The sequence below is a fragment of the Podarcis cretensis genome, assembly GCF_951804945.1.
Source record: "Podarcis cretensis genome assembly, chromosome: 5".
Lineage (NCBI taxonomy): Eukaryota > Metazoa > Chordata > Lepidosauria > Squamata > Lacertidae > Podarcis > Podarcis cretensis.
In genome coordinates this window covers 3,187,296-3,213,765 of record NC_137174.1, presented here as the reverse complement: position 1 = coordinate 3,213,765, position 26,470 = coordinate 3,187,296, and the positions used below count along the sequence as shown (strand labels likewise).

General features: G+C 43.5%; 1 protein-coding gene across 3 annotated transcripts in view; it reads right to left on the bottom strand.

Moving 5' to 3' along the window:
* Nucleotides 1–26,470, bottom strand: part of KIAA0930 — a 61,770-nt gene that overhangs the window by 18,705 nt on the left and 16,595 nt on the right. For all 3 annotated transcript variants that reach the window (XR_013838605.1, XM_079975355.1, XM_079975354.1), the window contains exons 2-3: nt 7,625–7,773; nt 2,428–2,535 (exon numbers count right to left, since the gene is read on the bottom strand). Coding sequence is in view for 2 of the 3 variants with exons in the window: in XM_079975355.1 (XP_079831481.1) it covers nt 2,428–2,535; nt 7,625–7,773 (257 nt within the window). In the remaining variant the exon portion in view is untranslated. The remainder of the gene's footprint in view (nt 1–2,427; nt 2,536–7,624; nt 7,774–26,470) is intronic.

Genomic DNA, 26,470 nt, shown 5'->3' with positions numbered 1-26,470 from the left:
TCTATAGCTGATATAATTCAGAATGGTTGTCCACTGGTGCACAGCCAATGTATGATTACAGTAAATTGCACAGACATATATTTTGCATTGATATGCATTAAAAACAGAATCTGTGTGGTTTGAGGTCAGGGTCTTCCAGAAATGAAAATATTAAATCAAGGTTTAAAACCAAGAATGGCTTAGCATTATGTAGGAACACAACCATCGTGGAAAGAAGAGACTAAGGTGGCCCAATTAACCAGGGTTAAACAAGAATGTTAAGATTTGGAAAAACCAGTCTTCAAGAGTCGTGCTTAGGTTTGTGTGACCACCTTATCTCCAAACACCAAGCTATAAAGACACAACCAAAGAACAAATGGAAAACAAAACAAACTATGGGGGCAAAAGTCATGGCTCATCAGTGAGACAACTCATGGTTTGCTGAACAAACCTTGTTTTAAGACCAATGATGGCTTAGAATTACATAGGAACATAGCCAGAGTGACTAGGGCTGATCACATGGACCTTTCCCACAGTTTGGACAATCCCAGGATGAAGAGAGTCCCATGTGATCACGCCTGCCAATGCCATTGCAGTCATTTATACACTTTATTACTGCTATGGAATGAGCCCACAAGTAAGTAGTTTCCATCTTCCTAGCATATGTATTATTTAGAACCAGGGTAGAGAACCCGTGACTGCCCAGATGTTGCTGGACTCCTACCAAACCGGAGAATCAGTCATAAAGGCTGAGAATGATGAGGGATGAAGTCCAGCACTGGAAAAGCCAGAAGTTCACCACCCCTGATTTAAGAGGATACCTGAACACTTTCTTTTTGGTGGTTTGGACAGTTACTAGACACTTACAATGCTAAGAAAAAATCGACAAGGCATTAGCAAAAACTACATACAGAAGGGCACACACAGAATGGAGTAAAGCTGGACCTCTGAGGTTTATGTGATGGGTGTGGGTTAGTGATTGTGGATATGAGAAGAGCAGAGCCCTTCACCTCCGGAGGCGGCGCGAACGGCAATGGCGGTCCTCTTCCTTTCGTGAGGAGGAAGCTCCGTGGAAACTGGGTCGTCCGCTACGGCGAAGCGGAGACCCACATCGGAAACCCACAGGCAGCAAGAGCCTGTGGTCTTGAGACTCGGCGGGCGCCAGAAGCGGCTCCCGAAACGCTGAAGGAACCCCGTAAGGGGCTCCGGAACGTGGAGGGGGTAGCGGCGCTGTGAGTCGTTTCGCAATCTACGGACAAGATGATAAATTGCTGGAAAAAGTTTACAATGATGTAAGTGGGAGCGGGAGACGTGAGGGAGTCCAAAGAAGCTTTGAAAATATGTTATGATACATGTCATATTGATTATTATTTTTGCATTTTGTATTTAAAAAATCTCAATAAATATTTATAAAAAAAAAAAAGAGAAGAGCAGAGCCCAGACACATGAACTGGCTAGGCAGAGGAATGATTATTTCACAAAATCCAAGAGACTGGTTCTTGTGCCTCTACCTGCCATGCTACTGAATAATGGAAGGTAAGTGGCACAGTCAGCTTCTGGATCCTCTCCCTTTACCCTTAAGTATTTGAGAAGCACTGAATTTGTGCTCCCCACCCCCTCCCCTGAGAAAATCAAGTTGCCACCTCTGAATGCAAATTCTGGGACAGAGCTGATTTTCTTTCCAAACTCAAGGAACATTCCTGTATTGCAGGGGCCTGGACAAGATGACCTTCAGGGCACTGTTCTTTCCAACCCTACTATTCAATAATTCTATTATCACCCCAAGAAGGCACTTTAAGAAGTTCTCTCTTTTCCCTTGTTGTGCCTACTGGACAGCTTCCATTACATTATCCTATTTGCACTAAGGAGAAGGACGATTCTTCTTCAAAATAATCCCCAAAATACTGGTCTTGCCTTGCAGCCAGCTAGGAAACGAAGCTGCATCTGGAAATGGTAGGCACCATTGGCCTTGGACTGATTCCTTAGATGCCTTCCCCCAGCTTGGAGCAACAAGCAACACAGGTCACCATCAATTCACAAGCGACACATAAGCCCCAGCACTCCATGAAGAGCTCATTTATGGATGACCACCTCGGATGCAGCCTTATACTATTTAGCTCAATATTGTCAACACTGACTGGCAGTGGCTCTCCAGTGTCTCAGACTGGAGACACTCCCACCCCTGTCCGGAGATGCCAGGAACTGAGCCTTTTGCATGCAAAGGAAATGTTCCACAGCCTTTGCCCTTGACCAGGCAGCCCGGCTGTCAAAACGCAGGCAATTTTGGACAGATGAAAATCCTATATCCGTATGAAGCAAAGGGTACAGAGCCAATGAAACGGCCTCCCCATCACAACCACACACAGACAAAATATCTGTGTTCCATAAAGGGAAGGGGCTTCCTATATTAATAAATCAAAGCCTGGAGAAACAGAAAGGTTAGGCTACCTTTTGAAGGATAAGGTTCAAGCAGACACTTTCCTCCCAGTCGATATCTGGATCTCCCAGGCCAGGCAGCTTTTTAGAATCCCTGCGGTACACTTCCACTTCAACCTGCTGAGGGGGGAAAACCAAAAGGTGTCTTTAAGTAACGGGAAAACTCATATTTGAGTGGCTACAAATTTATTAAAAGCAAAGGTAGCCCCTGCCCACAGGCTCACAGTCAAGAAACATAAGCAAAGGAGAAGGGCAGGGAGATTATTCAAAGCAGTGGTCATTCAAGGTTGTAACTTCCAAAAATTGGGTTTGAACCTCAGATTATCACAAGTCTTTTGCAATTCTTTTATGTGACTGAGAGGAACAGTGATAAGAAGCAGTGGTGCCACCACTACTCTAATTCAAAGTAACCATTATGACCACCAAATACTTCTCCCTTTGGACTTTAACTCAACCAGCTCCCAAACTCTCTCCTCCCCCCCTTTTAAAGTTTAATATGAGAGGTGTTATAGCTCAAGGCTGCCTAGAAGTTCCACTCATTTCGCAGCTTATGCACAGTAAACCCAAAGAATTGCAATAAATAAGCTGTTTTTGCAATTCCAGAATGCAGCACCAGATATTTCTCAACAGGAGGCTATGGAGATTACTGAACAGACTGGGAGGAGTTGGGCCCCTATATCAATTGTATGTGCAATAGTTGAGTTTTTTTCAATTTCAGGAATAATTGCACCTATAGCCAAAAGTAAGATTCTGTTCTGGTTGCTGTTGCCAATTCCTTCTTTCCCAATCGTCCCAGGCCCACAGAACGAAATCTCGCCCAACTCTTGCATGAAAATCAGGGTGGTATCCAGCTGAGAATAAAAAATTTCTTTAATGTCTTCATCGGCATCCAGTGTTGGTGCATAAGCGCTTAGAATAGTGGCCTGTTGGTTTTTGGCGAGTTTTATTCAAAGGGTTGAAAGTCACTCATTAATGCCAGTAGGGACTTCTGACAAGAGCTTCACAAGATCATTTTTGATAGCAAAGCCTACTTCATGTATTCAATGTTCGTGTTCATGTAGACCTTTCCAAAAGAATCTGTAGCCTCCTTTTTCTTCCTTCAGTTGTCCCTCTTCTGCTCTTCGAGTTTCTTGAAGCACTGCAATATTAATGTTAGAATGTCTCTTGTGATGATGGCAGTTCAACGCTCATTGTCTGTGTTATCCAACGAAGTCTGTATATTCCATGTTCCAAATTTCAATTGTCTTTTGTGATTGCTGAGTGGTGACCCCATTGGGCGCAGTTATCCAGTCAGGGAAAAAGGGAGGCAGACTATGTTTCGGACGCCTTTTCTAGCCCTTGCCCCTATTCAGGGTGAGCAGAGTGGATCCTAAATAGGACTGCTCAGGCATGGATACAGCTGCCAAGCTGCTCAACTGCCTCATTGCTTGAGTCAGAATGACTGTATCTGTATCCACCGCCCATATGCTGGTTCATGATTGGGGCTTCCAGATTTCACACTGGGAGGAGGACAACAGGATAATGCTTCTGAGAAGGCTGCTGGATGAGTGGACCATAGAAGGACCACATGAGGAGGACAGACAGTGTGTGACTTTCAAAGAGACACAAGATTTCCACACCAGAGAGGTCAGGCACAAAACAGCCCTTAGTGAAGCCAAGATCCAGAGAGTGCCCAAGGCAGTGTGTGCTGAGAGTCAGTTCAGAGGCAAAGACTGAAGGAAGAGGAAAGGGAGAGGAGACAGGGAGGCAGCTAGGTCAGAGGGACACATGAATGTTGAAATTTCACCTCACTGCAGAGAATGGGCACTGTTGCCGAGGAGGGTGACTAGCCAGACATCAGGAGGGTGACAGAGAACAGCAACATGGGGATGCAAAGGACAGAAGAGGGTAAAAAAGCAGCAGGATAGAGATGTGGGGGGTGAGGAGCAGGGGAGAAGGAGGAGGAAGCATTGGTGGGCTGTGTCATAGGGAGGAAGGCCATGTTTCAGCAAGGAAAAGTAATTGCAAGGAGGACCACTTTCTCCATAAGGGCACAGCAGCAGTTGGGGATGCTCAAGGATTTGTCCAAGTGAAGTGACTTCATTTGCACATCCCAGACTAATCTTCTTTGGTTTTTGCACTTCTCAAAGTTTGGCAAAAACACGATTCCCAGTTCAGAGAAATAATTAAAAAACAAAAGCAAAATGCATACAAAAAGGCAGTGTGGTTTTATTCATATTGCACTGATAATTATTTTATTATATTTTACATAAACACAACTCAGGGTTGTGCCTGATTAAATAGTTTATAAAATTATTCTAAATCAATAACATTATTTTGTGGACAACTTATGCGAAAATAGGAATGTTTGCACAGTTTGTTTTTTGCAGGCGCAGCGTGGAGTATGAGAAGGGGAAGAGGAGCTGGGCAGAGAGAGGGGCAAAAGAAGGTGCCGCTTGCCAAGAGAAAGAAATATGCTTCCCATGTTAACAATACATCTTTGTTTGGGGTCGAATGCAACATCCCAGCAGTGTCTACACTATAAGCACACGCAGAGCTCTTACTGCACATCTTATTGTAGAGCCTGACACCAGGCCGCAGTCAGGAAAACAGGGGCTTCCAAGAACACAGAAGGTGGCCATCCTTGGTCTATATATCTAGGGGCTCTCACCACACGGGTTCAGGGCACCGACTGTTCCACTGTGTTGAAGACCCAAGATCAGCCATGGTAGGAGAAGCAAAGAGAGCCAAAGGAGGTTCTTCTTCCTCCCCACTGTCTTGTCACCTCCAAACACTGTGATTTCTCATTTTCTCCAACTTAAAGACCACAAAGTGATGGCATATCAAGCTGCCACTTTCTCCTCTCTCATTGAATACAAAATTGCCACAGCTACCTATGCCACAATGAGCCAACACAAGCATGCACAATCCACATTTCTGCCATGACAGGAAGCAATCATTCTGCAGGAAATGGGAACTTTTGCATCCTCCTTGTCCTCCTCACACAACCACCTCTGCACTGGTGAGAAGATTTACTCTATACAGTGCTTCCAGCTTTCAGGTCGCATTTTATGTCAAATCAATATACATTATCATATAAACATCTGGTTGCACTTTGCCTTAAACGAGACTCATAAAAAGGAAGAATTTCATCAACCTGTAATCTATCACTAAATCAAGCTTTTAACCTATCAGAAGGAAAGAATACGCTGCTAGAAGTGGTGTTAGTGATACCTAAGTAAAGGAGGGAATGACTCATGTATATTTCCCCGCTTCTCTTCCAGCCTTCCCAGTTTCCTGCTTCACTCGATAGCTCTTCACTCCATCTCTCCCACTCCCTGGCTTGCCTTATTTCCCCCAGCACATTGATGCTGCCACAGCAGCTGCCACCTACTCAATTCTTCACCTGGGCAGATGAGTTGGAGATACTGACGGATGCCTAGAAGAGCCATTTTATTTCCTCTCCTGCAGTTCTAAGAGAAACAGAGTAGTCCAGATTTAGGATATCAAATATCCTAGAAAGAGAGGAATGTATAGCCCTGTGCAATAGTTCTTCAAACATTTTTTCCTACCCTCTGTTGCTTAGAGGTGCATGCTGAGGAATTCCTGTGCACCTCACACAGGGTCTAGTGCCACATAAATCGAGCATGTGCCTGACCCAACCAGGATTTTCTGGTAGCTGCATATGGCAGGGGAAAGGTGCCAGGACTGGGCAAGCTCTTTGTCAGAGAAAAAGCTTCTCATGAACGCTTCTCATGAATGCACCTCACCTCAAGAAGCTTCTGAGAAACTCCAAGAGCTCTCCAGAACACATTTTGAAATCCACTGTGGTATAGCCTTGACTCTGAGCAAATTCTTAGGTACTAGGAAGTTTCAAATATAGTTGTACCTTGGAAGTCAAACGGAATCTGTTCCAGAAGTCCGTTCAACTTCCAAAACATTTGGAAACCAAATTGCAGCTTGGAAGCTCCTGCAGCCAATCAGAAGCTGTGGAAGCCCCGTCAGACGTTTGGCTTCCAAAAATAGTTCGCAAACCAGAACAGTCACTTCTGGGTTTGCAGCATCCGGGTGCCAAAACATTCAAGAACTAAGCTGTTCAAAAACCAAGGTATGACTATATACAAGTACATAAATATACACAGAAACAATTCCTGTCTCACAGAGACAGTTCTTCACGTTGCATCAATGTGTTTTGATGCAGCATATGTGTGATTTGCTGCTCTCTCACAAATGGAACGGTGTTCTCTATGAGAATAAATGTGAGCAAAGCCCTGAAGTCTCTATTGGAGCCCTGAAGTCTAGGGCTGGGAAATATGAAGCCCAGGGATGGACTGTGGTCCTCCCAGTCTCTCTAGTTAGCCCTTGAGACTCTCCCAAGACCAGGCCCCTCTCGTCTTGCTCTGTTTTTGCCTGGCTGGAATGTATCCCTGAACTGCAAGAATGGTTCTTGTTTGCCTGGATGGAGAAGAGTGAGAGAGAGAATAGAAACATTGGACTATTCACAGTTGAATGTGCCCTGTTGCATCTGTTGCCCATAGCCTGACCCACTTCTGCCCCTGCCCATCACTGCCATCCATCCCCCCCAGAAGATTGCCTGTGAGGGAACGCAAGTCTCTGGCTGAGAAATGTTTGCTACCCATGAGCTATATCATACAATCACTTTTTAAAAACAACAACATCAGGTTACAATCTTTACATTTCATAATGTCCAATCTAGAAACAAAATGCATTTGTCTTCTGACTTCCAAGTGGATTTTTTGTTCATCACAAAATAGCTCCAAATCAGGTCGATTTAAGGGTACTTGTGGCCAGCTTCACAAACTTTATATTCAGGGAAATGTGGTGAGTGGTTGTTAAGTGGGTATGTTTCATTTCCTCTGGAATTTTATAACATGAGCTAATACCTACCACATGATCACAGGCACCGACTGTCATATAAATGGCCTCCGGGTTCTAAGTGCTATAACGTGGCAAAGCACCCCAGAACACATAATTGTAGTATTCTTTCCCATTTCATTGCCTAAGATCATGATGGCCAAATATTTCATGTAAAGATATCTTTAATTTTTATAAGCCAGCAAATCACACACATCCCAAGAGTCTATCCAAGCTTTACGGCATCTCTCGACACACAGCATTGCTCAGAATGCAGGCAATGCCAAAACACAAATTGCACTTAACCTGAAGGAAAAGGTGCCTCTTGGGTGTATGATTCCATTACCCAACTTACCTTCTTCCCATCTGTATTGTCTCCACCAACGTATGACAGTTTCCTTCGGACATAGAAGAGCATGTCATCTTGCCGGGGGGCCCATTTCTCCATAAAGTAAGTGGAAAACATCCAAGTCCAGAATACAATGCGGTCATCTTTGAAACAACCTTTTAGAAAAGAGATCCATATTGGTTGGTTGGTTTGATTTATTCCTTGTCTGCCCTTCGCCCTAAGGTCCCAGGGCAGGTTGCAACATTAAAACACAAGACAGTAGGCCCGCAAATTACATGCATTTAACTTGTGTGCCTTCAGCTTTACATATGTGGTAAATAAAAAACAAAAAGAAGTGGAAAGGAGGTGGGTTTCCAGGAAAAATGGCTTTGGCAATCCCAACCACCACTGAACCTAATGGGTTTTGACTAGAAACAATTTGGGCTTTAGGCACGATCCCTGGAATGTACCCGCAGCATAAGTTGAAGCATTACTGTATTAAAAACCAACAGCTTACAATCACAATCAAGATGACAATTAAGAACCTCCGAACCCACATTGCAGCAGTTTTTAAAACACCAAATGCCTGAACTTGTAATGCTGGCCAATTTTTTCCATTTGTTTCCTAGCAGGATCCTACCCGGTTAAATCCCATCTTTTATTATGTGGCAGCCACGCAAACCTCATATATAACGCAACTTCCTTTGAGAATGGAGGTTTGAAGCAAAAGTCTCCCTTGCCAACCTGCCCCAGGTGAACTGCAGCTCCAGTTGGCTCTCCCCAACCCCAGGGAGTGAGAGAAGGAGAGAAAACTGGCCAAGAGGACAAAGTATTGAACTGCACTTTGAGCTGGGCCTTTGGAGGAGGCAATCTCAGTGGCAAAAAGGAACAGCAATGACATTTAGGAACCCATTTTTACAGCAGTGTCCCTGCTTGCCCCAGCAATAATTTAGATTCATGATCAACCATTATTAGTCGTTGTCATTAATATGAGGCAATCGTTTTCAGCTTATAGGCAACTTGAGCAAGGCAGCTTCCTTGCTTTGCCCGCCCTCAGCTTCAGCTGCCATAAGCATGCTGATTTCAGAGGAGGGGAAGTGGAAAAGGGGAAGCATAGCTGCTTCCTCACACTGAGATGACTGGAGATGTTTCCCCCTGGACAGGGTGTTTTCAGACTGTTGGCTTACTGAGGTCCCGTTGTGTTTGCAACAGTGACCATCACACAGCTCCAGAACTACCAGAAGGAAGACTTCATCCTGAAAAAATGTACAGTATTTCTGTTTGCTCAGATATCATAAGGGGGAGAGAACAGAAAAGTCAAGCATCGTTAGAAAGGCACCTTGTGGAGATCATGTGAAGCACAGCTTTTATCACTATTTACTACAGGTTATTGCTGAGACTTGTCAGCTGGTGACGGAGGCTTGCAGCTCACTGCCAAGAGAGTCTTGGCAAGACCCCACATAAAAAGCAAATCATTTAATTTCCACTCCTGCATTAGCCTGCATGAAATATGCTACTATCTTGAAAAGGTCCCCTCTTAATTACCCTACAGGGACCCAAAACGGCATGGGGGAGAGGAAGGGAAGCTGCACATACCCAGTCCCTGCTGCCAACTGAAGCACTTCTAGCAGAAATAAAAACAAGATCATTTGTAGGGTGAATGAGGACAATCTCGTGAGCAAAAACAGCTCACCGATTTAGAAAGAGCAGGAGCACAGTCACTTTGCCTCTACTCCTAGGCAAAGGCACAGCCATAAAACTCAAGTGACAAAGCTCTTCCTTCAGGCTGAATATCTGAAAGCTGTTTCCTAGCGGGGGATGTGAAAGCCGACATACCAGTTCTCTGTATGCAGGGTCTTTTCTTTCAGGGAGGTCCACTTTAATTAAGCAATCTTTAATTATCCAAAAATTTAAAAGGTTCAGCATTTATAATGCAATTTTATATAGTGCTGCTTCTGAGCGCTCAAAGTTCTTCCTGTACATCTTTTAAAGAATCTTTTCCACACCCCTGCAATGTTAAGTCACCATTATCCCTAATAATAATAATAATAACAATAATAATAATAATAATAATAAATTTTATTTATACCCTGTCCTCCCTGGCCAGAGCCAGGCTCAGGGCAGCTAACACCAATAAAATCACAGTAAAAACATAATAGGGGGGAAAAGAAGGGGGGGAACCAATTTAAAATACAGGTTAAAATGCAATTTAAAATGTAGCCTCATTTTAAAAGTAGATGATAGATCAAGACCATAAGGGGAGGGAAATAAGGGAAGTCCAAACCAAAGGCCAGGCGGAACAGCTCTGTCTTGCAGGCCCTGCGGAAAGATGTCAAGTCCTGCAGGGCCCAAATCTCTTGTGAAGAGCATTCCAGCAAGTCGGGGCCAGTACTGAAAAGGTCCTGGCCCTAGTTGAGACCAATCTAACCACCTTGCAACCTGGGACCTCCAAAATGTTGTCATTTGTGGACCTTAAGGTCCTCTGTGGGGCATACCAGGAGAGGCGGTCCCGTAGGTACGTGGGTTCTAGGCCGCATAGGGCTTTAAGGGTCGAAACCAGCACCTTAAACCTGACCCTGTACTCCACTGGGAGCCAGTGCAGTTGGTAAAGCACTGGATGAATGTGATCCCGCAGCAAGGACCCACAGATGGCGAGCCAAGTCAGATGACATCACATATTTAAGGCAGAAGAGGTGAGATCTGAAATGGGAACTTCTTAACTGATAGCCACTATGCTTTACTAACTCAATAAAGAGAAGCTGCCAAGAGAGGCTAACTATAAAATATAAACATACAGCAGCTTGTCATAAAATAAAACCTGCCTCCCTCAAAAAACAATCTCATGGTGCTTCAGTTGGCTGAATAAGAACCTGACCTTTCTCAAATGTCTTATATAAGTAGATCATGGCACTGCAGCTCACTATAGTTGCATCGGTGGGGTGGGGTGGGGTGGGGGACACCTGAGCATAGACCAGGGACATCCAGGTTCAAATCTCCACTCAGCCACAAGGTTCACTGGGTGACCTTGACTAGACCCTTGAGGAACACTTGAGGGAGTTGGGCATGTTCAGTCTGGAAAAGAGGAGACTGAGGTGACATATGAGAGCCTTCTTCAAATATCTCAAGGGCTGTCACATGGAAAATGGAGCAGGCTTGTTTTCTCCTGCTCTGGAGGGAAGGACTTGAACCAACAGATTCAAGTTACAATAAAGGAGGTTCCAACTAAACATCAGGAAGAATGTTCTGACGGTAAGAGCTGCTCAACAATGGAATGGATTCCCTTGGCAGGCTGTGGACTCTCCTTCCATTGAGGTTTTTAAGCAGAGGTTGGATGGCCATCTGTCATGGATGCTTCAGTTGAGATACTTGCATTGCAGGTTTGGACAAGATGACCCTCACAGTCCCCTCCAACTCTACAATTCTATGATTCTATATCAACTTCACATCTTTACTGAGACTGCTTGAAATCAATTTTCTGGATTTAAAATTGCAGGACACCTGAAATGGACAGATGAGCTGATAAAAAATTCTGCTGTGATGAATACAGCCAAACTACACACGCTCTGAACTGGCCTATTATGTCCCTAAAGCTAATGCGAACGTACAAAATAATTGCTTGCCATGGTTCATGGAGAATCACAGCAATGCCCTGAAGTGGTTAAACTGAGAGTTCAACTGAGATGCTAAAGCCCAAGTAATAATTGCTACAGATTCTTTCCATGCCTGCACCTGCCCACTTTTAACATATTTCCTTCCTCCTTTAAAATGCAGAAACAATATGTATAAATAAAGCATCTATTCTGAAGCATCTCTCCCTGATACATTTTTATTAGGACTGAATAAAATGGCTTTGTTCAGCTAATCTAGACTTAGTGAGTGGTATTCATCTAAGTTTTACTCAGATTACCTACTGAAATCGAGGGACCTAGCATTAATTTCTGTGTAAAACTTAGTTGAAAAAATCCAGTAGGTTGCAGGTTTTTTAAAAAGTGTTCAGGTGTTGAGATTTCTGTACTGCAGGGGGTTAGACTAGATGACCATCAAGGTCCCTTTCAACTCAAGAATTCTATAATTCTTCTGGTAACCTAAATATAAGTATGTTTTGCAATCTATTCTCCATTTCTGTAATATTCTTAAAGGTTTGTGGTGCTAATGTCAGGACTCAAGTCTGCAGCAAATCCTGAACTTGGTACCTGAGAAAAATCAAGGACGAATTCAGTCTGTGTAGCATAAAACCGATTATAGCCAATGGCAGGAACTAAAGCCACACCATCAGCGACAGGTCAGAATGCATCAGCCGACACGTCCCCAGCTTCTGTAAGTGTCCAGATTTGGCTTGTTTGCTGGGCAAAGGAATAAGGGACTCTGCTGTTGCGACAGTTTGTACTTGCTCAGACCGCCTTCATTTTGCTGTGCATCTGCCTTGCCTCACCCCCAGGCTTGCTAGAAGAGGGACCTGCCACATAGCTTTTCCATCAACTGATTTATAAGCCTTTTATTTTACCTTCTCCTTCATTAATTCCAAACCCAACTGCTCGCTAGTTCTGAGATGGCTCATTGCCATCATACTCAATATTACTATTAATACCCTTCCCACAGTAGAGAAAGCACACACAGGTTAGAAAAGGCACCCTTCATTAAGCGTAGCAAATTTACAACAAAAACAAATTACAAGGCAGCAGCCTTTGGGCCAACCTGTACTTCTGTTTTACTTACTCATGATCAATCTTGTAGCACATATAACCCATTTCTGGTCATCTTCTTCTTGAGCCCTTGCAAACAGCAGAATCATTTTGTGCATGATATTGAACTCATGAGACTCTGTTAGTGTAATATGAAATACATTTACAGTGGTGCCCCGCAAGACGAACGCCTCGCAAGACGGAAAACCCACTAGACGAAAGGGTTTTCCGTTTTGGAGGCGCTTCGCAAAACGAATTTCCCTATGGGCTTGCTTCGCAAGACGAAATGTCTTGCGAGTTTTTCTGACTTTTCCCCCCTTTCCCCCCTCTTTTTCTAAGCTGCTAAGCCACTTATCAGCTGATCCGCTAAGCTGATAAGCCGCTGAAAGCCGCTAAGCCGCTAATAGCGCTAATCCGCTAAGCCGTCAATGGTCTTGCTTCGCAAGACGAAAAAACTGCTAGACGTAAAATATTTAGGGATTAATATGACAGCAAAAAATATGAACTTATTTAAAGACAACTATGAGAAATGTTGGAAACAAGTGAAAAAAGATTTAGAAATTTGGTCAAATTTGAAGCTTTCTTTGTCTGGTCGAATAGCAGTTATAAAGATGAATGTATTGCCTAGAATGTTGTTTCTGTTCCAAACATTGCAAATTGTGGATAAGATGGAATGTTTCAAGGGTTGGCAGCAAGACATCTCTAAATTTATCTGGCAGGGCAAAAAGCCCAGAATAAAATTTAAGATTTTAACTGATGCAAAGGAAAGGGGGGGATTCGCCCTGCCAGATTTGAAACTTTACTATGAATCAGCAGCTTTCTGCTGGTTAAAAGATTGGCTGCTTCTTGAGAACACAGACATTTTAGATTTGGAAGGTTTTAATAACTTCTTTGGGTGGCATGCATATTTGTGGTACGACAAAGTTAAGGCTCATAAAGGCTTTAAAAACCATATTGTTAGTTAGGGTTCCAGGTGGAGAAATCGAAATTGGAAACAGAACTGTTAGAACCTAAGACTAAGGTACTTTCAAGAATGTATAACTTGCTGTTAAAATGGAACACACAAGACGAAACGGTTAAATCGGCTATGATAAAGTGGGCACAGGTTATTGGGTATAATATCATGTTTGATGACTGGGAAAGGTTGTGGACCACTGGGTTGAACTTCACTGCTTGTAACACTTTGAAGGAAAATGTAATGAAAATGATATATAGATGGTACATGACCCCAGTTAAACTTGCCAAAATATACCACCTTTCTGATAATAAATGTTGGAAATGTAAAGAAAATGAAGGAACATTCTTTCACCTCTGGTGGACGTGCCCTAAAGTGAAAGCTTTCTGGGAAATGATATATAATGAGTTGAAAAAGGTATTTAAGTATACCTTCCTTAAGAAACCAGAGGCCTTTCTTCTGGGTATTGTCGGCCAGAGGGTGATAAAGAAGGACAGAACTTTTTTCTTGTATGCAACAACGGCAGCAAGGATACTCATCGCTAAATATTGGAAAATCCAAGATCTACCCACACTGGAAGAATGGCAGATGCAACTGATAGACTATATGGAACTGGCTGAGATGACCGGCAGAATCCGAGACCTGGGAGAGGAGAGGGTTGAAGAAGATTGGAAGAAATTCAAGATTTACCTACAAAAATATTGTAATTTGGTTGAATGTTAATAAGGATGCTAGATCACAAACAATTGAGCACCACTAAAATAGTTGGAATTAGGATGATAAGTGAGATTGAAGAAAAATATAAATTTTTTGGAGAATTATTAATTATATTTAAACGAGCGGGACATAAGAACGCAAACAAGTTGATAAATTGCTGGCAAAAATTTATAATGATGTAAGTGGGAGTGGGAGACGTGAGGGAGTCCAAAGAAGTTATGAAACTATGTTATGAAATATGTTACATTGTTTACTAATTTTGCATTGGTATTTAAAAATCTCAATAAAATATTATTAAAAAATAAAAAAATAAAAACCATATTGTTAGGAAAGCATTGTATAATGTTTGGATTAAATATAAAGATCTGCTGGAGAACAAAACTCCAAGGTGGCTGTCACCAATGGAGGCAAAGGCATTGAAAAAGCTCAATACGGAGTCTAAATGGCCAAAATATTGTGAAATCTTGGAACAGGAGGATAACAAGTGGAAATTGCAGAGTTTTGAGAATCTAAAAGACAAAGTGCGAGATTGGCTTCACTATTATCAAATAATGGAGGTTTATAAGTTGGACAGGAAAATTGGTTTTCAGGTGGAAAAATCAAAATTAGAAACAGAACTGTTAGAACCCAATACTAAGAATTTGTCAAAAATGTATAACTTGCTGTTGAAATGGAATACACAGGATGAAACGGTTAAGTCAGCTATGATTAAGTGGGCACAAGATATTGGTCATAACATTATGTTTGCTGACTGGGAAAGGTTGTGGACCACCAGTATGAAATTTACGGCGTGTAACGCCTTGAGAGAGAATATTATGAAAATGATTTATAGGTGGTACATGACCCCAGTCAAGCTTGCAAAAATTTACCACTTATCAGATAACAAATGTTGGAAATGTAAAGAAAATGAAGGTACATTCTTTCACCTCTGGTGGACATGCCCAAGGATTAAGGCTTTCTGGGAAATGATATATAATGAAATGAAAAAGGTATTTAAATATACCTTCTTGAAGAAACCAGAGGCCTTTCTCCTGGGTATGGTTAGCCATGTGGTGCTAAAGAAGGACAGAACGTTTTTTATGTATGCTACGACAGCAGCAAGGATACTTATTGCAAAGTATTGGAAGACACCAGATCTACCCACTCTGGAAGAATGGCAGATGAAGATGACAGACTACATGGGACTGGCAGAGATGACTGGCAGAATCCGAGACCAGGAGAAAGACAGTGGAAGAAGATTGGAAGAAATTTAAAGACTATCTTAATAAATATTATAAAATTAATGAAGGTTAGAATTGACATGGGTTTAAAAACTATGTGGTTTTCAGGGGTGTTGATTATGGAAAAAGAATAGAATTATTAAAAAATAATGGGAAGTAAGGGAATGGATTTGCTGATTAGATAATGAAATTAGAATACAGAAGGGGGAGGTATGAGGAGGTTGGGGAAATTAGGTTTAAGAAAATAAGGATGGAAATTATACTTGCTTCTTTTGGTTTTTTGTTTGTGTATGTTTTTATTGTGAAACTTTAATAAATATTATTTTTAAAAAAACAAAAACCGCTAGACGAAGAGAATCGCGGAACGGATTCTTTTCGTCTTGCAAGGCACCACTGTATCTGTGTCCTTGGCAGAGCTGTTGCTAGTCCAGGTAGACAATACTTACCTAGATGGATAACACACTACAGTATAAGGCAGCTTCCTTCCTTTCCTCCTGACATCCTTCTCCCAAGCAGAGAAAGTTAAGTTTAAGAGCTGCCCTGCAGATACGAAGGTTCATGCATTCCAAACTGCTTCCAACAGCACCACCCAGAAGCTTCTGGGAAGACCAGAACAAGGCATGGAAACAGCCACCTCTCCTGCCTTGCGTCCCTTGCATCTGACACTCAGATATGCTGACTCTATGGGCTCTGTGCTCAATGGGAGAGTGTCTGCTTTGCATGCCGAAGGCTCCAGGTCCAATTCCTGGCATCTCCAGGTAGGACTGGGAGAAATTCTTGCCTGAAACCCCAGGGAGCAACTTCTGAGCCACATGGATCAGTGGCCTCATTCAGTACAAGGCAGCTTTCTGTTCCTCTGAACATGCAGTTAATCATAGCTAACAGACCTTAAGACGTATCTTCTGAGCATATTCCTTACCCACTTGGAAAGCCATCTGAACTAGTGAGATGTCTTAGCAGTATATAATCTAACGACGCATTCGACGAAAATGTATTTTTTCTGCATCTATTACTAATCACTTTGAGTACAGTGGTACCTCGGGTTACATATGCTTCAGGTTACAGACTCCGCTAACCCAGAAATAGTGCTTCAGGCTAAGAACTTTGCTTCAGGATGAGAACAGAAATTGTGCTCCGGTGGCGCAGCGGCAGCAGGAGGCCCCATTAGCTAAAGTGGTGCTTCAGGTTAAGAACAGTTTCAGGTTAAGAACAGACCTCCAAAATGAATTAAGTACTTAACCCGAGGTACCACTGTACTGGGTGATCCCAAGTTCTAGTATTATGAGGGGGAAATATATTGCCCCACAACACTGATTGCTCTGCTGGTCTCCCCTCCCCCCCCAACCCCCCCCCCCCTCTAAATGCTACTAGATAGCATTGTACTGGAAGCACAAGTGATTCTGACAAAGGATGCAAAGGATAATAAGGCTGTAAGCCACACAGAGTTCAATACAGCTTACTTTCTTGTGACGGCATTTTGGGTAGCAAGACTGCATCCCTGGGTCACCTCAGTTCTGATTTTTGATTTTGCAGATTCTTCATGACATCAGAATTTGCGTCACATACATTTATTTCTACATTCAGACACACCATTCCCTGAAGCACACCAACTGCCCCAAACTGATGAGGATGAGTCAAAGACACGGGCATGTGTAGTGGATCCCAACACTCACTGCCCCCAATTAAGCCTGTAGTGAACCTGGCTCTGCTGCCCATCACAGCCTGCAGTATTTTTCCGTGTATAATATGCCTCCATGTATAAGACAACCCCCATGTTTTTAACCCAAAATTAAGAAATTAAGTTGTTTAGCTTTTTTGGGGGGGGGGTGAGGGAGGTCACTTCCGCCAATTGCTCACCTGTCTGCCGCCACTGTCAATCGCTTGCCACAGCCACTGCCAATTGCACACCTCACCACAGCCGCCAATCGCCTGCCCACTTGCCACCACCAACAGCCCACCCACCTACTTGCCACAGCCGCCAATCGCCTGCCCAATTGCTACAGCCACTCGCCAGCAGGCCTTGCTGCAGCCATCAATCACCCGCCCAATCACCGCTGCCAATCTCCTGCTTGCTGCTGCCATTAATCGCATGTTCCCCCCTGTGCATTCACCATCCATGTACAAGACAACACACAATTTTTGCCTTTTTTTTTTTTTAAGCAAAAAGCACCGTCTTATACATGGAAAAATACTGTCATTTAGAGAAATTGTAGCTTACTCCAACTGTGGCTGGTTCAGACAAATGAGGATCAAATCAGGATTTCGGATGAAAAACTCTCCTGAGACTCACCACTGAAAGCTCTAATAATGCTGAACTGTGACTTAGTATTGTGTCTCAGCCAGTGTCAGATAAACTTTTCTATGATTGAGAGTTTGGCAAATTCTGTGGAGTGTTTTAGAGACAGAAGGTACATGAAGGAGCAAGCCACCTACTCACAACTGCCTTCTGTGTATAGAAACAGATATTTATTTCCATATAATCACCTCTAGATAAACACTGCTGTTATTGTATTCTGTGCTAATGAGTGGCTTGGCTGAGGTACTGTGCAATGTTATCCATGTCTGTGTACTGTATGATACTTCTCCCTAGAGATCTGAAGGCCTGAGGACATAGCTTCTGACAATTCTTCTTATCCAGTGGCATTTATCAGTTCAGGCTGATGGAGGTTTCTGGCCTCGTTTAATATGATGAAAAGGTTGTGGATTTAACTCCCACGTGCTACTTGGCTAATGTTCATAATGTCACAATACATCAGAAAAGTGCATCCTAGTAAATGCAGCCACCACACGGATAAAGGAGTTTGCTACAAGCACTAACTTATCCATCCTTACTTTGTACAAATTCTTACACTGTGAGGTTGTTCCCTGTTTGTGAAATGCTATCCCCAAGGAAGTTCGCCTGGCGCCCTCATTATACGCCTTTAGGCGCCAGGCAAAAGCGTTCTTCTTTAACCAGGCCTTTGGCTAAGCAACATCCAGTGCCCTTTTAAAATGTGGGGTTTGGGGGGTGTCGTATTGGATTGTAGTTGTTTTTGTTTTTATTATGTATTTTGTGTTTTTATATTGGGATTTTATGTTGTAACCACCCTGAGACCTGCGGGTATAGGGCGGTACACAAATTTAATAAACAAAATAAATAAATAAAAATTAAAAGGTTTATTATCCAGTTATTTCCTCTCCACATGTATTATCTTGTTGTAATCTTTACAACAACCCCACAGTTCAGTATTGGTTATCCCTACATTATTTGTGTGTCTCTGCATGTACTGGGGATAAATCTAGAGGAGAAATTAATTTTGCTTCAGGTTTTAATGTGAACCCACCCAATTTACATTTCCTGAACCCATCTGTGACTGAAGCATAGCTGTCCTTTGCAATTTGCACTTCTCTGTATTTTGTAATGCCAACAAAAGTGTGTACAAAAATGTGTATGTAAGTGCAGTTACTGTGCAAAAACCCATTACAGTGGTACCTCGGGTTGCAGACGCTTCAGGTTACATACACTTCAGGTTACAGACTCTGCTAACCCAGAAATATTACCTCGGGTTAAGAACTTTGCTTCAGGATGAGAACAGAAATCACACAGCAGCAGTGCGGCGACAGCAGGAGGCCCCATTAGCTAAAGTGGTGCTTCAGGTTAAGAACAGTTTCAGGTTAAGTACAGACCTCTGGAACGAATTAAGTACATAACCAGAGGTACCACTGTATACTAGAGACAGTGGCTTGTAAAAATACTGTACTGTATTAGCCAATTGTGTTTTTAAAATGTGTCTTTTAGGAGAAATGTGCATACACTTTATGCAGAAATGAGAGTGAAGTGCACTCAACACTGCAAAAATGAGAAACTGGGAAAAACCAAAGGCAACTCATTCTTCCCTCTCTAGCTGAGCCGAGGCTCTCCAAAGGCTTCCCGGAGAGTTCAGGGCAGAGGTGAGATTTGAACTCCACTCATTCTTGATTTGTAACACTGTCTTTAAACTACAGCACTGCTTCAGCTCTCTCTCATATACCACAAAAGAATCCTCCCTTCCCAGCCAGGGTCTCAAGCAGCTGTATATTGGTTTTTAAGACAAATATTACACTAAACATCAATCACTATGAACAAGAAACAGAAGCACAGTAAGAGGGGAAACAGTACTTTTCTGCTTGTACACAATGGGAATTGCCAAACTGATTTTCAATAAAAGAAAAAGATTGCCAACATTCTATTCCATTATTCCAATACAATTTAAAGTGTTTCCAGTCTCTTTTGAAGTTATTAACACTCCACAGAGTGTTACATTAAAGAATTCTGATAACTTGTAAAGTAATGAGCATTGAGCCCCAAACAACCTTTCGAAAAATCTCATTGGTTTCCTAGCACTGGCAACAGAAGTCAGTGTGGGATGTTATTTTGGGCATTGCTACAAACTGCTTTTTATTCTACTCACTGTTACCTACAGAATTGACTGGATGTTACATGCATGTTGTTGGCTCTCTAGAATACGACTTCGTTAACAGCACAATACTTACGGTATGTAACACATTTCACACATTTGGAATGTTTTGCTTATGTTGTCTGAAGAGCTGATCAGAACAAGAGTTTGTAAATGTGTTGGTTGTGGTGTCTTATGTGCAACAGCTTTTGCATTCATTTCCATTAATTTATTCTCTCTACACTCACATTGTGCTATTCACATATCAATCTTATACAAACACAATGTCCAAACAGCTGACCCAGTACAATCTGTGCTGGACAAACTCCTTTCCATCTGTAGCATGCTGACCCACAGGGCCCTATGTCTTGGATACTAACAGCTGGAAAGGCCCATAAACCTTCTATAACATCTTGGTGTCTGAGCCAGTGGATTATGAATGGCTTGCGTCAGCTGAAGACAGAGTTGTTGTGGCCAGTGGTTGCAGAGGCTTTGAAGTTTGCAGCCTGTGTGTACTTTATTAATACTATTCTACTTAACTAATACCTAATTAGTAGTTTCTTACCCATCTCAAGCATCCTGAGCCAGTGTATATAAAACAAGTTTAATACAGCCATAGAGCTTCTGTGGCCAGTTTACATGTTTTCCTCGGAAGGTGGTGGACTCTCCTCCCTTAAAAGAATGTTTCAGAGAGAGATGCTTCAGCATAGCAGCTTTGTTTATGCAGATGGTCCAGTATAAAGGAGGCAGGAGATGTGTTAAAAATTGGGCGGATGCAGGCATGGAAGAACTCAGTAGCAATTTTTACTTGGGCTTTAGTATCTCTGTTGAACTCCCAGTTTAACCTCTTCAGGGCATTGCTGTGATACTCCATGAACCATGGCAAGCAATTATTTGTACATTCACATTAGCTTCAAGGATGTAATAGACCAGTTAAGTGAACTGTAGCGTAAGAGAGCAGACCAAGAGATATGTAGGTTAGGCAAAGCAGTTAAACGCCACTCATCTCATATAAAATCCTCCAAAATTTCACACTTGAAAACAGAGATACTCTTGTGTAATTGTGGTATTCATTTTCTCACACCAATCTGAACACACATATTCCCCTGAACATTTACAATTGTGGAATTCTCTTCCCTGCCTGCTCTATGCTATGAACATTCATTGTACAGAATCTACGAGACACTCTATGCACATGGGCACTATGTACCAAGCCCTTCATGTTGTTGACATCTGTCTGCCTCATGAGACAATGGAGTGTGCCTCTAAGGGTGAGATCAAACTGCTACATTAGCAACATCCATGGTGCACAAGCCTGGGCCATGTGTCTGGAGGTCCTGGGTTGCCCAGACAACAAGACCCCCCTCTTGGCCTCAATGATGTGGTCCAAAGGAAAGCAGAGCAAGATGTCTGGCACCAGCTGGGCTGCAGAGTTGCCGGAGGAAGCTGTACAAGACACCATCCAACCATCTTAGGTACTACACTCTGAATTTGTGTAGGGTTTACTCCTTAGCCTTTTCTTCTCCCAAAGATATCCCTCAAGGCACTGGAGGTTTAGGACCAAAGTTTTCCTTCTCCTAGATGGGCTACCTTCTCAGGTAGATGAGCCCCACCAGCCCCTCACTGCGCTCTACAGCATGTTCAGTAACCGCCTTCTTGACCACTGGACTCATTACTGGTCATGTCCACTAAATCCGCTGGAGCCTTTCTTTGCACGCAAGGGAAATCTACCAAGGCTCACCTGGTTTAGCTGGCCAGTCACATGCTGATAGCTTCTATAAGCCACAGGTAAGAGCTGTATCAGTCCAGCAACTGTTTATATGGGAAAGGTGAATGCCAGCCCTAGGCATGCTTACTTGCAAGTAACCCACTGCAAGTTCATTCCATGAGGTTTCCTTTCAAAGTGACAGGGCTTCAGACTTGCTTCTTCCCCATTTACTTCAATGGTGCTTGAAAAGGAATGAGTCAGGCACTGTAAAACAGTTCTAAGATTTAGGAGGAGGAGCTTGGAAGCTAGAGGAGGATACCTAGTTAGAAGACGGAGCCTGGCAGGGTGTGATTGGGACACACAAACCACACAGCACCTTGAGGGTGGAGCGTGTCAATAGCAAATATTCTTGTGAGGTAAAAATAGCTTGTTCTCTCCATTTTAGCTACCTGCATTGAGAACTTCCTCCTTCCCCTGGAGACGCTGAGACCAGAGGGTCTAGCCCAGGGGTCAGCAAACTTTCAGCCATGGGCCGGTCCACTGTCCCTCAGACCACGTGGTGGACTGGACTATATGGGGGGGGGGGGGAATGAACGAATTCCTATGCCCCACAAATAACCCAGAGATGCATTTTAAATAAAAGGACACATTCTACTCTTCCCTCCCACCTGACTTTCCTTTCCTCCCAAACAGTTAGTTACTCACAAACAAACAGGGGGTTTTTTTTGGGGGGGGGGGTTTGAGAACTCCAGCGAGAAAACCTTGGCACAGCACTAGGTGAAGCCCACGCTTACCAGAAGCTGTATGCATGCAGCACTCTGGTATTATCCTTATTCAGCTAAACATATTAAGAAACACCCAGCCCCAGATTTCCTGCACACATCAAAAGTGTTTGTAGGCTTAGGGCTTTGGAATGAACTTATAAACCTCAAATTGCTAAACTCTTTAGCACTTACAGGAAAAAAGCATAAAAGATTATAATGAAAATAGTAGATTAAGCAATCCACTACTACCGAGTTTATTCTTGATCCTCTTATTGACACACAGGCTGAGCTGAAAAAACTCACTGATCTTAGGAAATATCACAAACAAGTCGCATTGCCCCGCTCATGTTCAACAGGGGAACAGGCTGCCTCAGAAGGTTGTGGACTCTCCACTGGACGTTTCCAAGCAGAGACTGGATGGCCACCTGTCACCTTGAGATTCCTGCAGTGCAGGGGGTTGGACTAAATGACCATCGGGGTCCCTTCCAACACTACAATTCTATGGCTCTATGATTCCACATTGTCTCTTTTTCTCCAAATTTCCTTTGCCACAGTAACATCATCATTGGCTATGTAGACACCATTTGCTACATGATCCCCAGTTGGCCAAGTATATCTGTTAGTGATCCAGAAAGAAAGAAAACCAGCAAGAAGAAGTGGGAGTGTCAATGAAGCAACACCAGGAAAACAGCAGCAAACCTTTTGGGAGAAAGTTGAATATTCTCATAATTAAATGTTATGGGGAAGAGTTGCTTTAGCCTCCTCCCTCCCTCTCCCCCAGGTCAGAGAGAGAGAACCATTTCTAGCCTGAAAATCAAACCAGGATATTCTACCCAGCCCAAAGATGCTGCTCAAAGTAACACATTAAATAAATCTGAGACAAATTTGTAAATGTGAGTTTAAAATGCACACGTGCGTTCGTAGGAGAACAGTAATTCAAGAAATGCCTCATTATCTCATTAAACAGCAGCCCTTAAGAACACAAATAGGCCTGTGACTGTCTTTCAGTTCGGAAGAGGCTCCCACACCGCATGTTTTCACTCGGCTGCCAGATCCTCATCCCAATGCCCTTTAAATGGACTGACCTGCTCTATTTCTTCACTGCTTCACATGCCAACCCAATTTTTGCCTGTCTGCAGTGTATGAGTCACTGGCAAACACACTCCTACACCTCACGCCAAACTCGTTACTCATACAAACGAAGAAGCTGTCAGGCTGAAAAGTGGGACAATGGAGTCAAAGACTGTGGATCCAACTGCCACAGAGGAGGAATCCAACTCTAAATTTTTGACCGCTACACATGGGCTGAAGTCATCTATGCTTCTCTGAGTGCCTTGCTCAGATACATGCTCAGCAGAAATAATAACAGCAAAATGCCAAACAAAGAATTAAAACCAAAGCCATGTATACATTTATCATACACACACACATACCTAGATCTGCTATTGTGTCTATAGACACAGACATGCGAACTCACATACTATATGTATGTTCTTGGAAATAACTAAGTTTAGGAACAAGCAATAACCGCTCTCAGAATCTTGACTGGGGACAGCTCCATGCTACAGACAGGTACTTACTACAAATAGGTTGCTTGCTCTGCGGCACAGACCAATATAAGGTTGCCAGACGTCCTCCTTTCCCAGGGACAGTCCCCGGATTTACAAATCAGTCCCCTGACAAAATCCTATCATTCCTACTGAAGTTGAAAAGTGTCCCCGGATTCATTGAAAAAAATCTGGTAACCTTAGACCAATATCCCTGTGTTTGCTCCACAAAGTTAGCAATGATCCAGTTGTTGTTGTAATTGTAGCATTTATTTACAGGAAGTAAAAACCTGGCAACATACCATGGGTTAGAAGCAACAGCATTAGCTCTTGTGTTTTTAAACGCCCTATGGAAACACACACAGAGGGCAGAAAACGTTAATGGTTCATGCCACACAGGCCAACCCAACCCTGCATTGCCTAGACCAGCATTGTCCAACAGGTCGATCGGGATCGACTTGTAGATCATGTGATTGCTTCTCGTCAATTTCTGTTGATTGATCTCTCTCCCCAAACAGCCCTTTCTCTGAGGAGGCAGCATGCAGGGCTTCTCTCTCCCCCTCTTTCTCTCTGAAGGAGAAGAAGCAAGCGGACGGAGGCGTACGCAGATGGAGAGGCTGGGCAAGAGAGAGAAGGCCTGCATGCTGGCTCCTCGAGAGAAAGGGCTGGTTTGGGTCCAGAGAGAGAGAGAGAGAGAGAGAGAGAGAGAGAGAGAGAGAGTGAGTGCTGGACATTCCAGGATCCAGCCCTTGAGGAGAGGACTGCCTTGCCCCTTGCCCCCCCCCACTGTAAACCAAGGAGCTCTTTCACTGAGCGCGGTGAGGCTTACTCCGGAGTAAACACACACAAGGGAGAGGGCATCCTTCCTGGCTGCTGCCATCCTGCCCATGCGGGGAGGGGTGTGGGTGTGCAGCCCTGTGCGCTGGCTCCTCAGAGAGAGAAAGGGCTGGTTTAGGTTAACTGGAAAGGAAGGGGTGGGTTGGATCCAGGGGAAAGGGCTTCTACAGGTTTCATCCAGTTCTTAAGGTGGTCTCGAAGGCTGTCAACTCTGCAGTTGAGTTTACCCAGTTTCTGTTTCGAACTATGGGGGAAGCCGCTGTGGTTGACATGTGCCCCTGACTCATTTGAAAAACAGCAAGAGTCCTGGGGTACTTTAAAGACTTAACACATTTTTATGGCATGAGCTTTTGGGAACAACAATCCATGCATCATGTTCTGATTCTGCAGGACCCTGTCCTCAATGCTATTTTCTTATGTTATTACAAGTATACAAGGTATTTATTTTTTTAAATATATTGATTTATGATGAACTTTACAGGTTTTATGGAAGCAACTATCATTTGTTATTATTTTTATCATAAGCTCCGCTAAATATAATAAGCTTAAGTTGAAGAAAGACAATGGGAGAGAGTGGTAGATCACTGCCAGTTTTTAATATTGGATGGTAGATCTCAGGCTACTCGGGCCTTAGTTTGCCTACTCATGATCTAAGCCAGGGGTCCCCAAACTAAGACCTGCGGGCCGGATACGGCCCAAGGAACTCATTTATCCGGCCCGTGGCAACCCCCGCCGCCCGCTCTTACTGGCACTGCGCTGCGCGGCTGCCCACTTCCAGGTCAGAGGAGCACTGGAAATAGCTTGTGCATATGAGCAAGCGTTATTTGTGCATGCGCAAGCGTTATTTCCAGTGCACATCGGGTCAGAGGAGGCCCGTGCACATGTGCACAAGCTATTTCTGGTGCTCCTCTGACCCAGAAGTGCGCCGGAAATAGCGTGTGTGCACACGTATGGGCACGTGCTCCCCCGCCCTCTGGCCCGTTGCGCAATTGGTGCTGGAGACACTGGCCCAAGGCGCAGTAAGTTTGCTGACCCCTGATCTAAGCAGCTATTCCCAGGTCTGTGCACTCTGAAGCAGCTGCAACAACAGGGAGACCACTTTATGTACCTTCCCCCAATGGGCTGCAAATATGCAGCTGCGAGGAAACCATTTCTGTCCTGTGGGTGTACTTGCCAGCCACTTTCACTGGATCACCCTGGTTTTCTGAGAGAGGAAGAGAAACTTCTGTCTACTTTCTCCACAACACACATCATTTTATATGCCTCTATCTTGTCCTCCAGTGCTCCTTTTTTCCTAAACTAAAAAGCCCTAGATGTTCTACTCTTTCTTCAAGAGAAAATGTGTTTCAGTCCCCTTTCCCTTTTTGTGCATGTTTTCCAGCTGCACCTCCTTTTTCAAAGGGAGTGATGGGAACTGCAAGTGGTTCAAATTTCTAACATGATAGGCAGGTGGATCAGGTTACAAGTAATCACAACTGTATCCTGCCCTTTCTCCAAGGAATTATGGGCTGTGCATATAGGGTGAACCCTCTCCCCAACTGGGTTGGTGGGGGGAGAGAGAGAACAAACCTCACTCAAGTGTCCTTCATGGCTGAGCAGATATTTGAATCCTGGCCTATCCTGGCCTATCCTGTCCAAGTCTGACCCACCCTCCAGTATAGACCACAGGCACCTGGCTCCCAGAAGCCTCCCTTGCCCTCTATGAAGAGAGATGCTGAGGCAACTCCCCTCCAGCATCTCCTTTAGTGTCTAAAGATACTAACTGACAAGGCTTAACATAAGAAAATCCAGGGCAGCCTTAGGGCATAGTGAGAGATGTGCAAGAAATCCACAGCACAGAATTCACATTTCAAGAACGGGCCAAGAAACCTAGTCAGCATTTTAAGCAGCACAGGCTCTCCTGAAATAGAGGTGCACACTCTTTCGTCAGGCATACGAGGCAACCATATGCAAAACACCATGGTAATACATTAGCTTTAGGCATCTTAGCTTTGGGGAATCTGGTCTAAGACATGTCTGCTGTGCTAA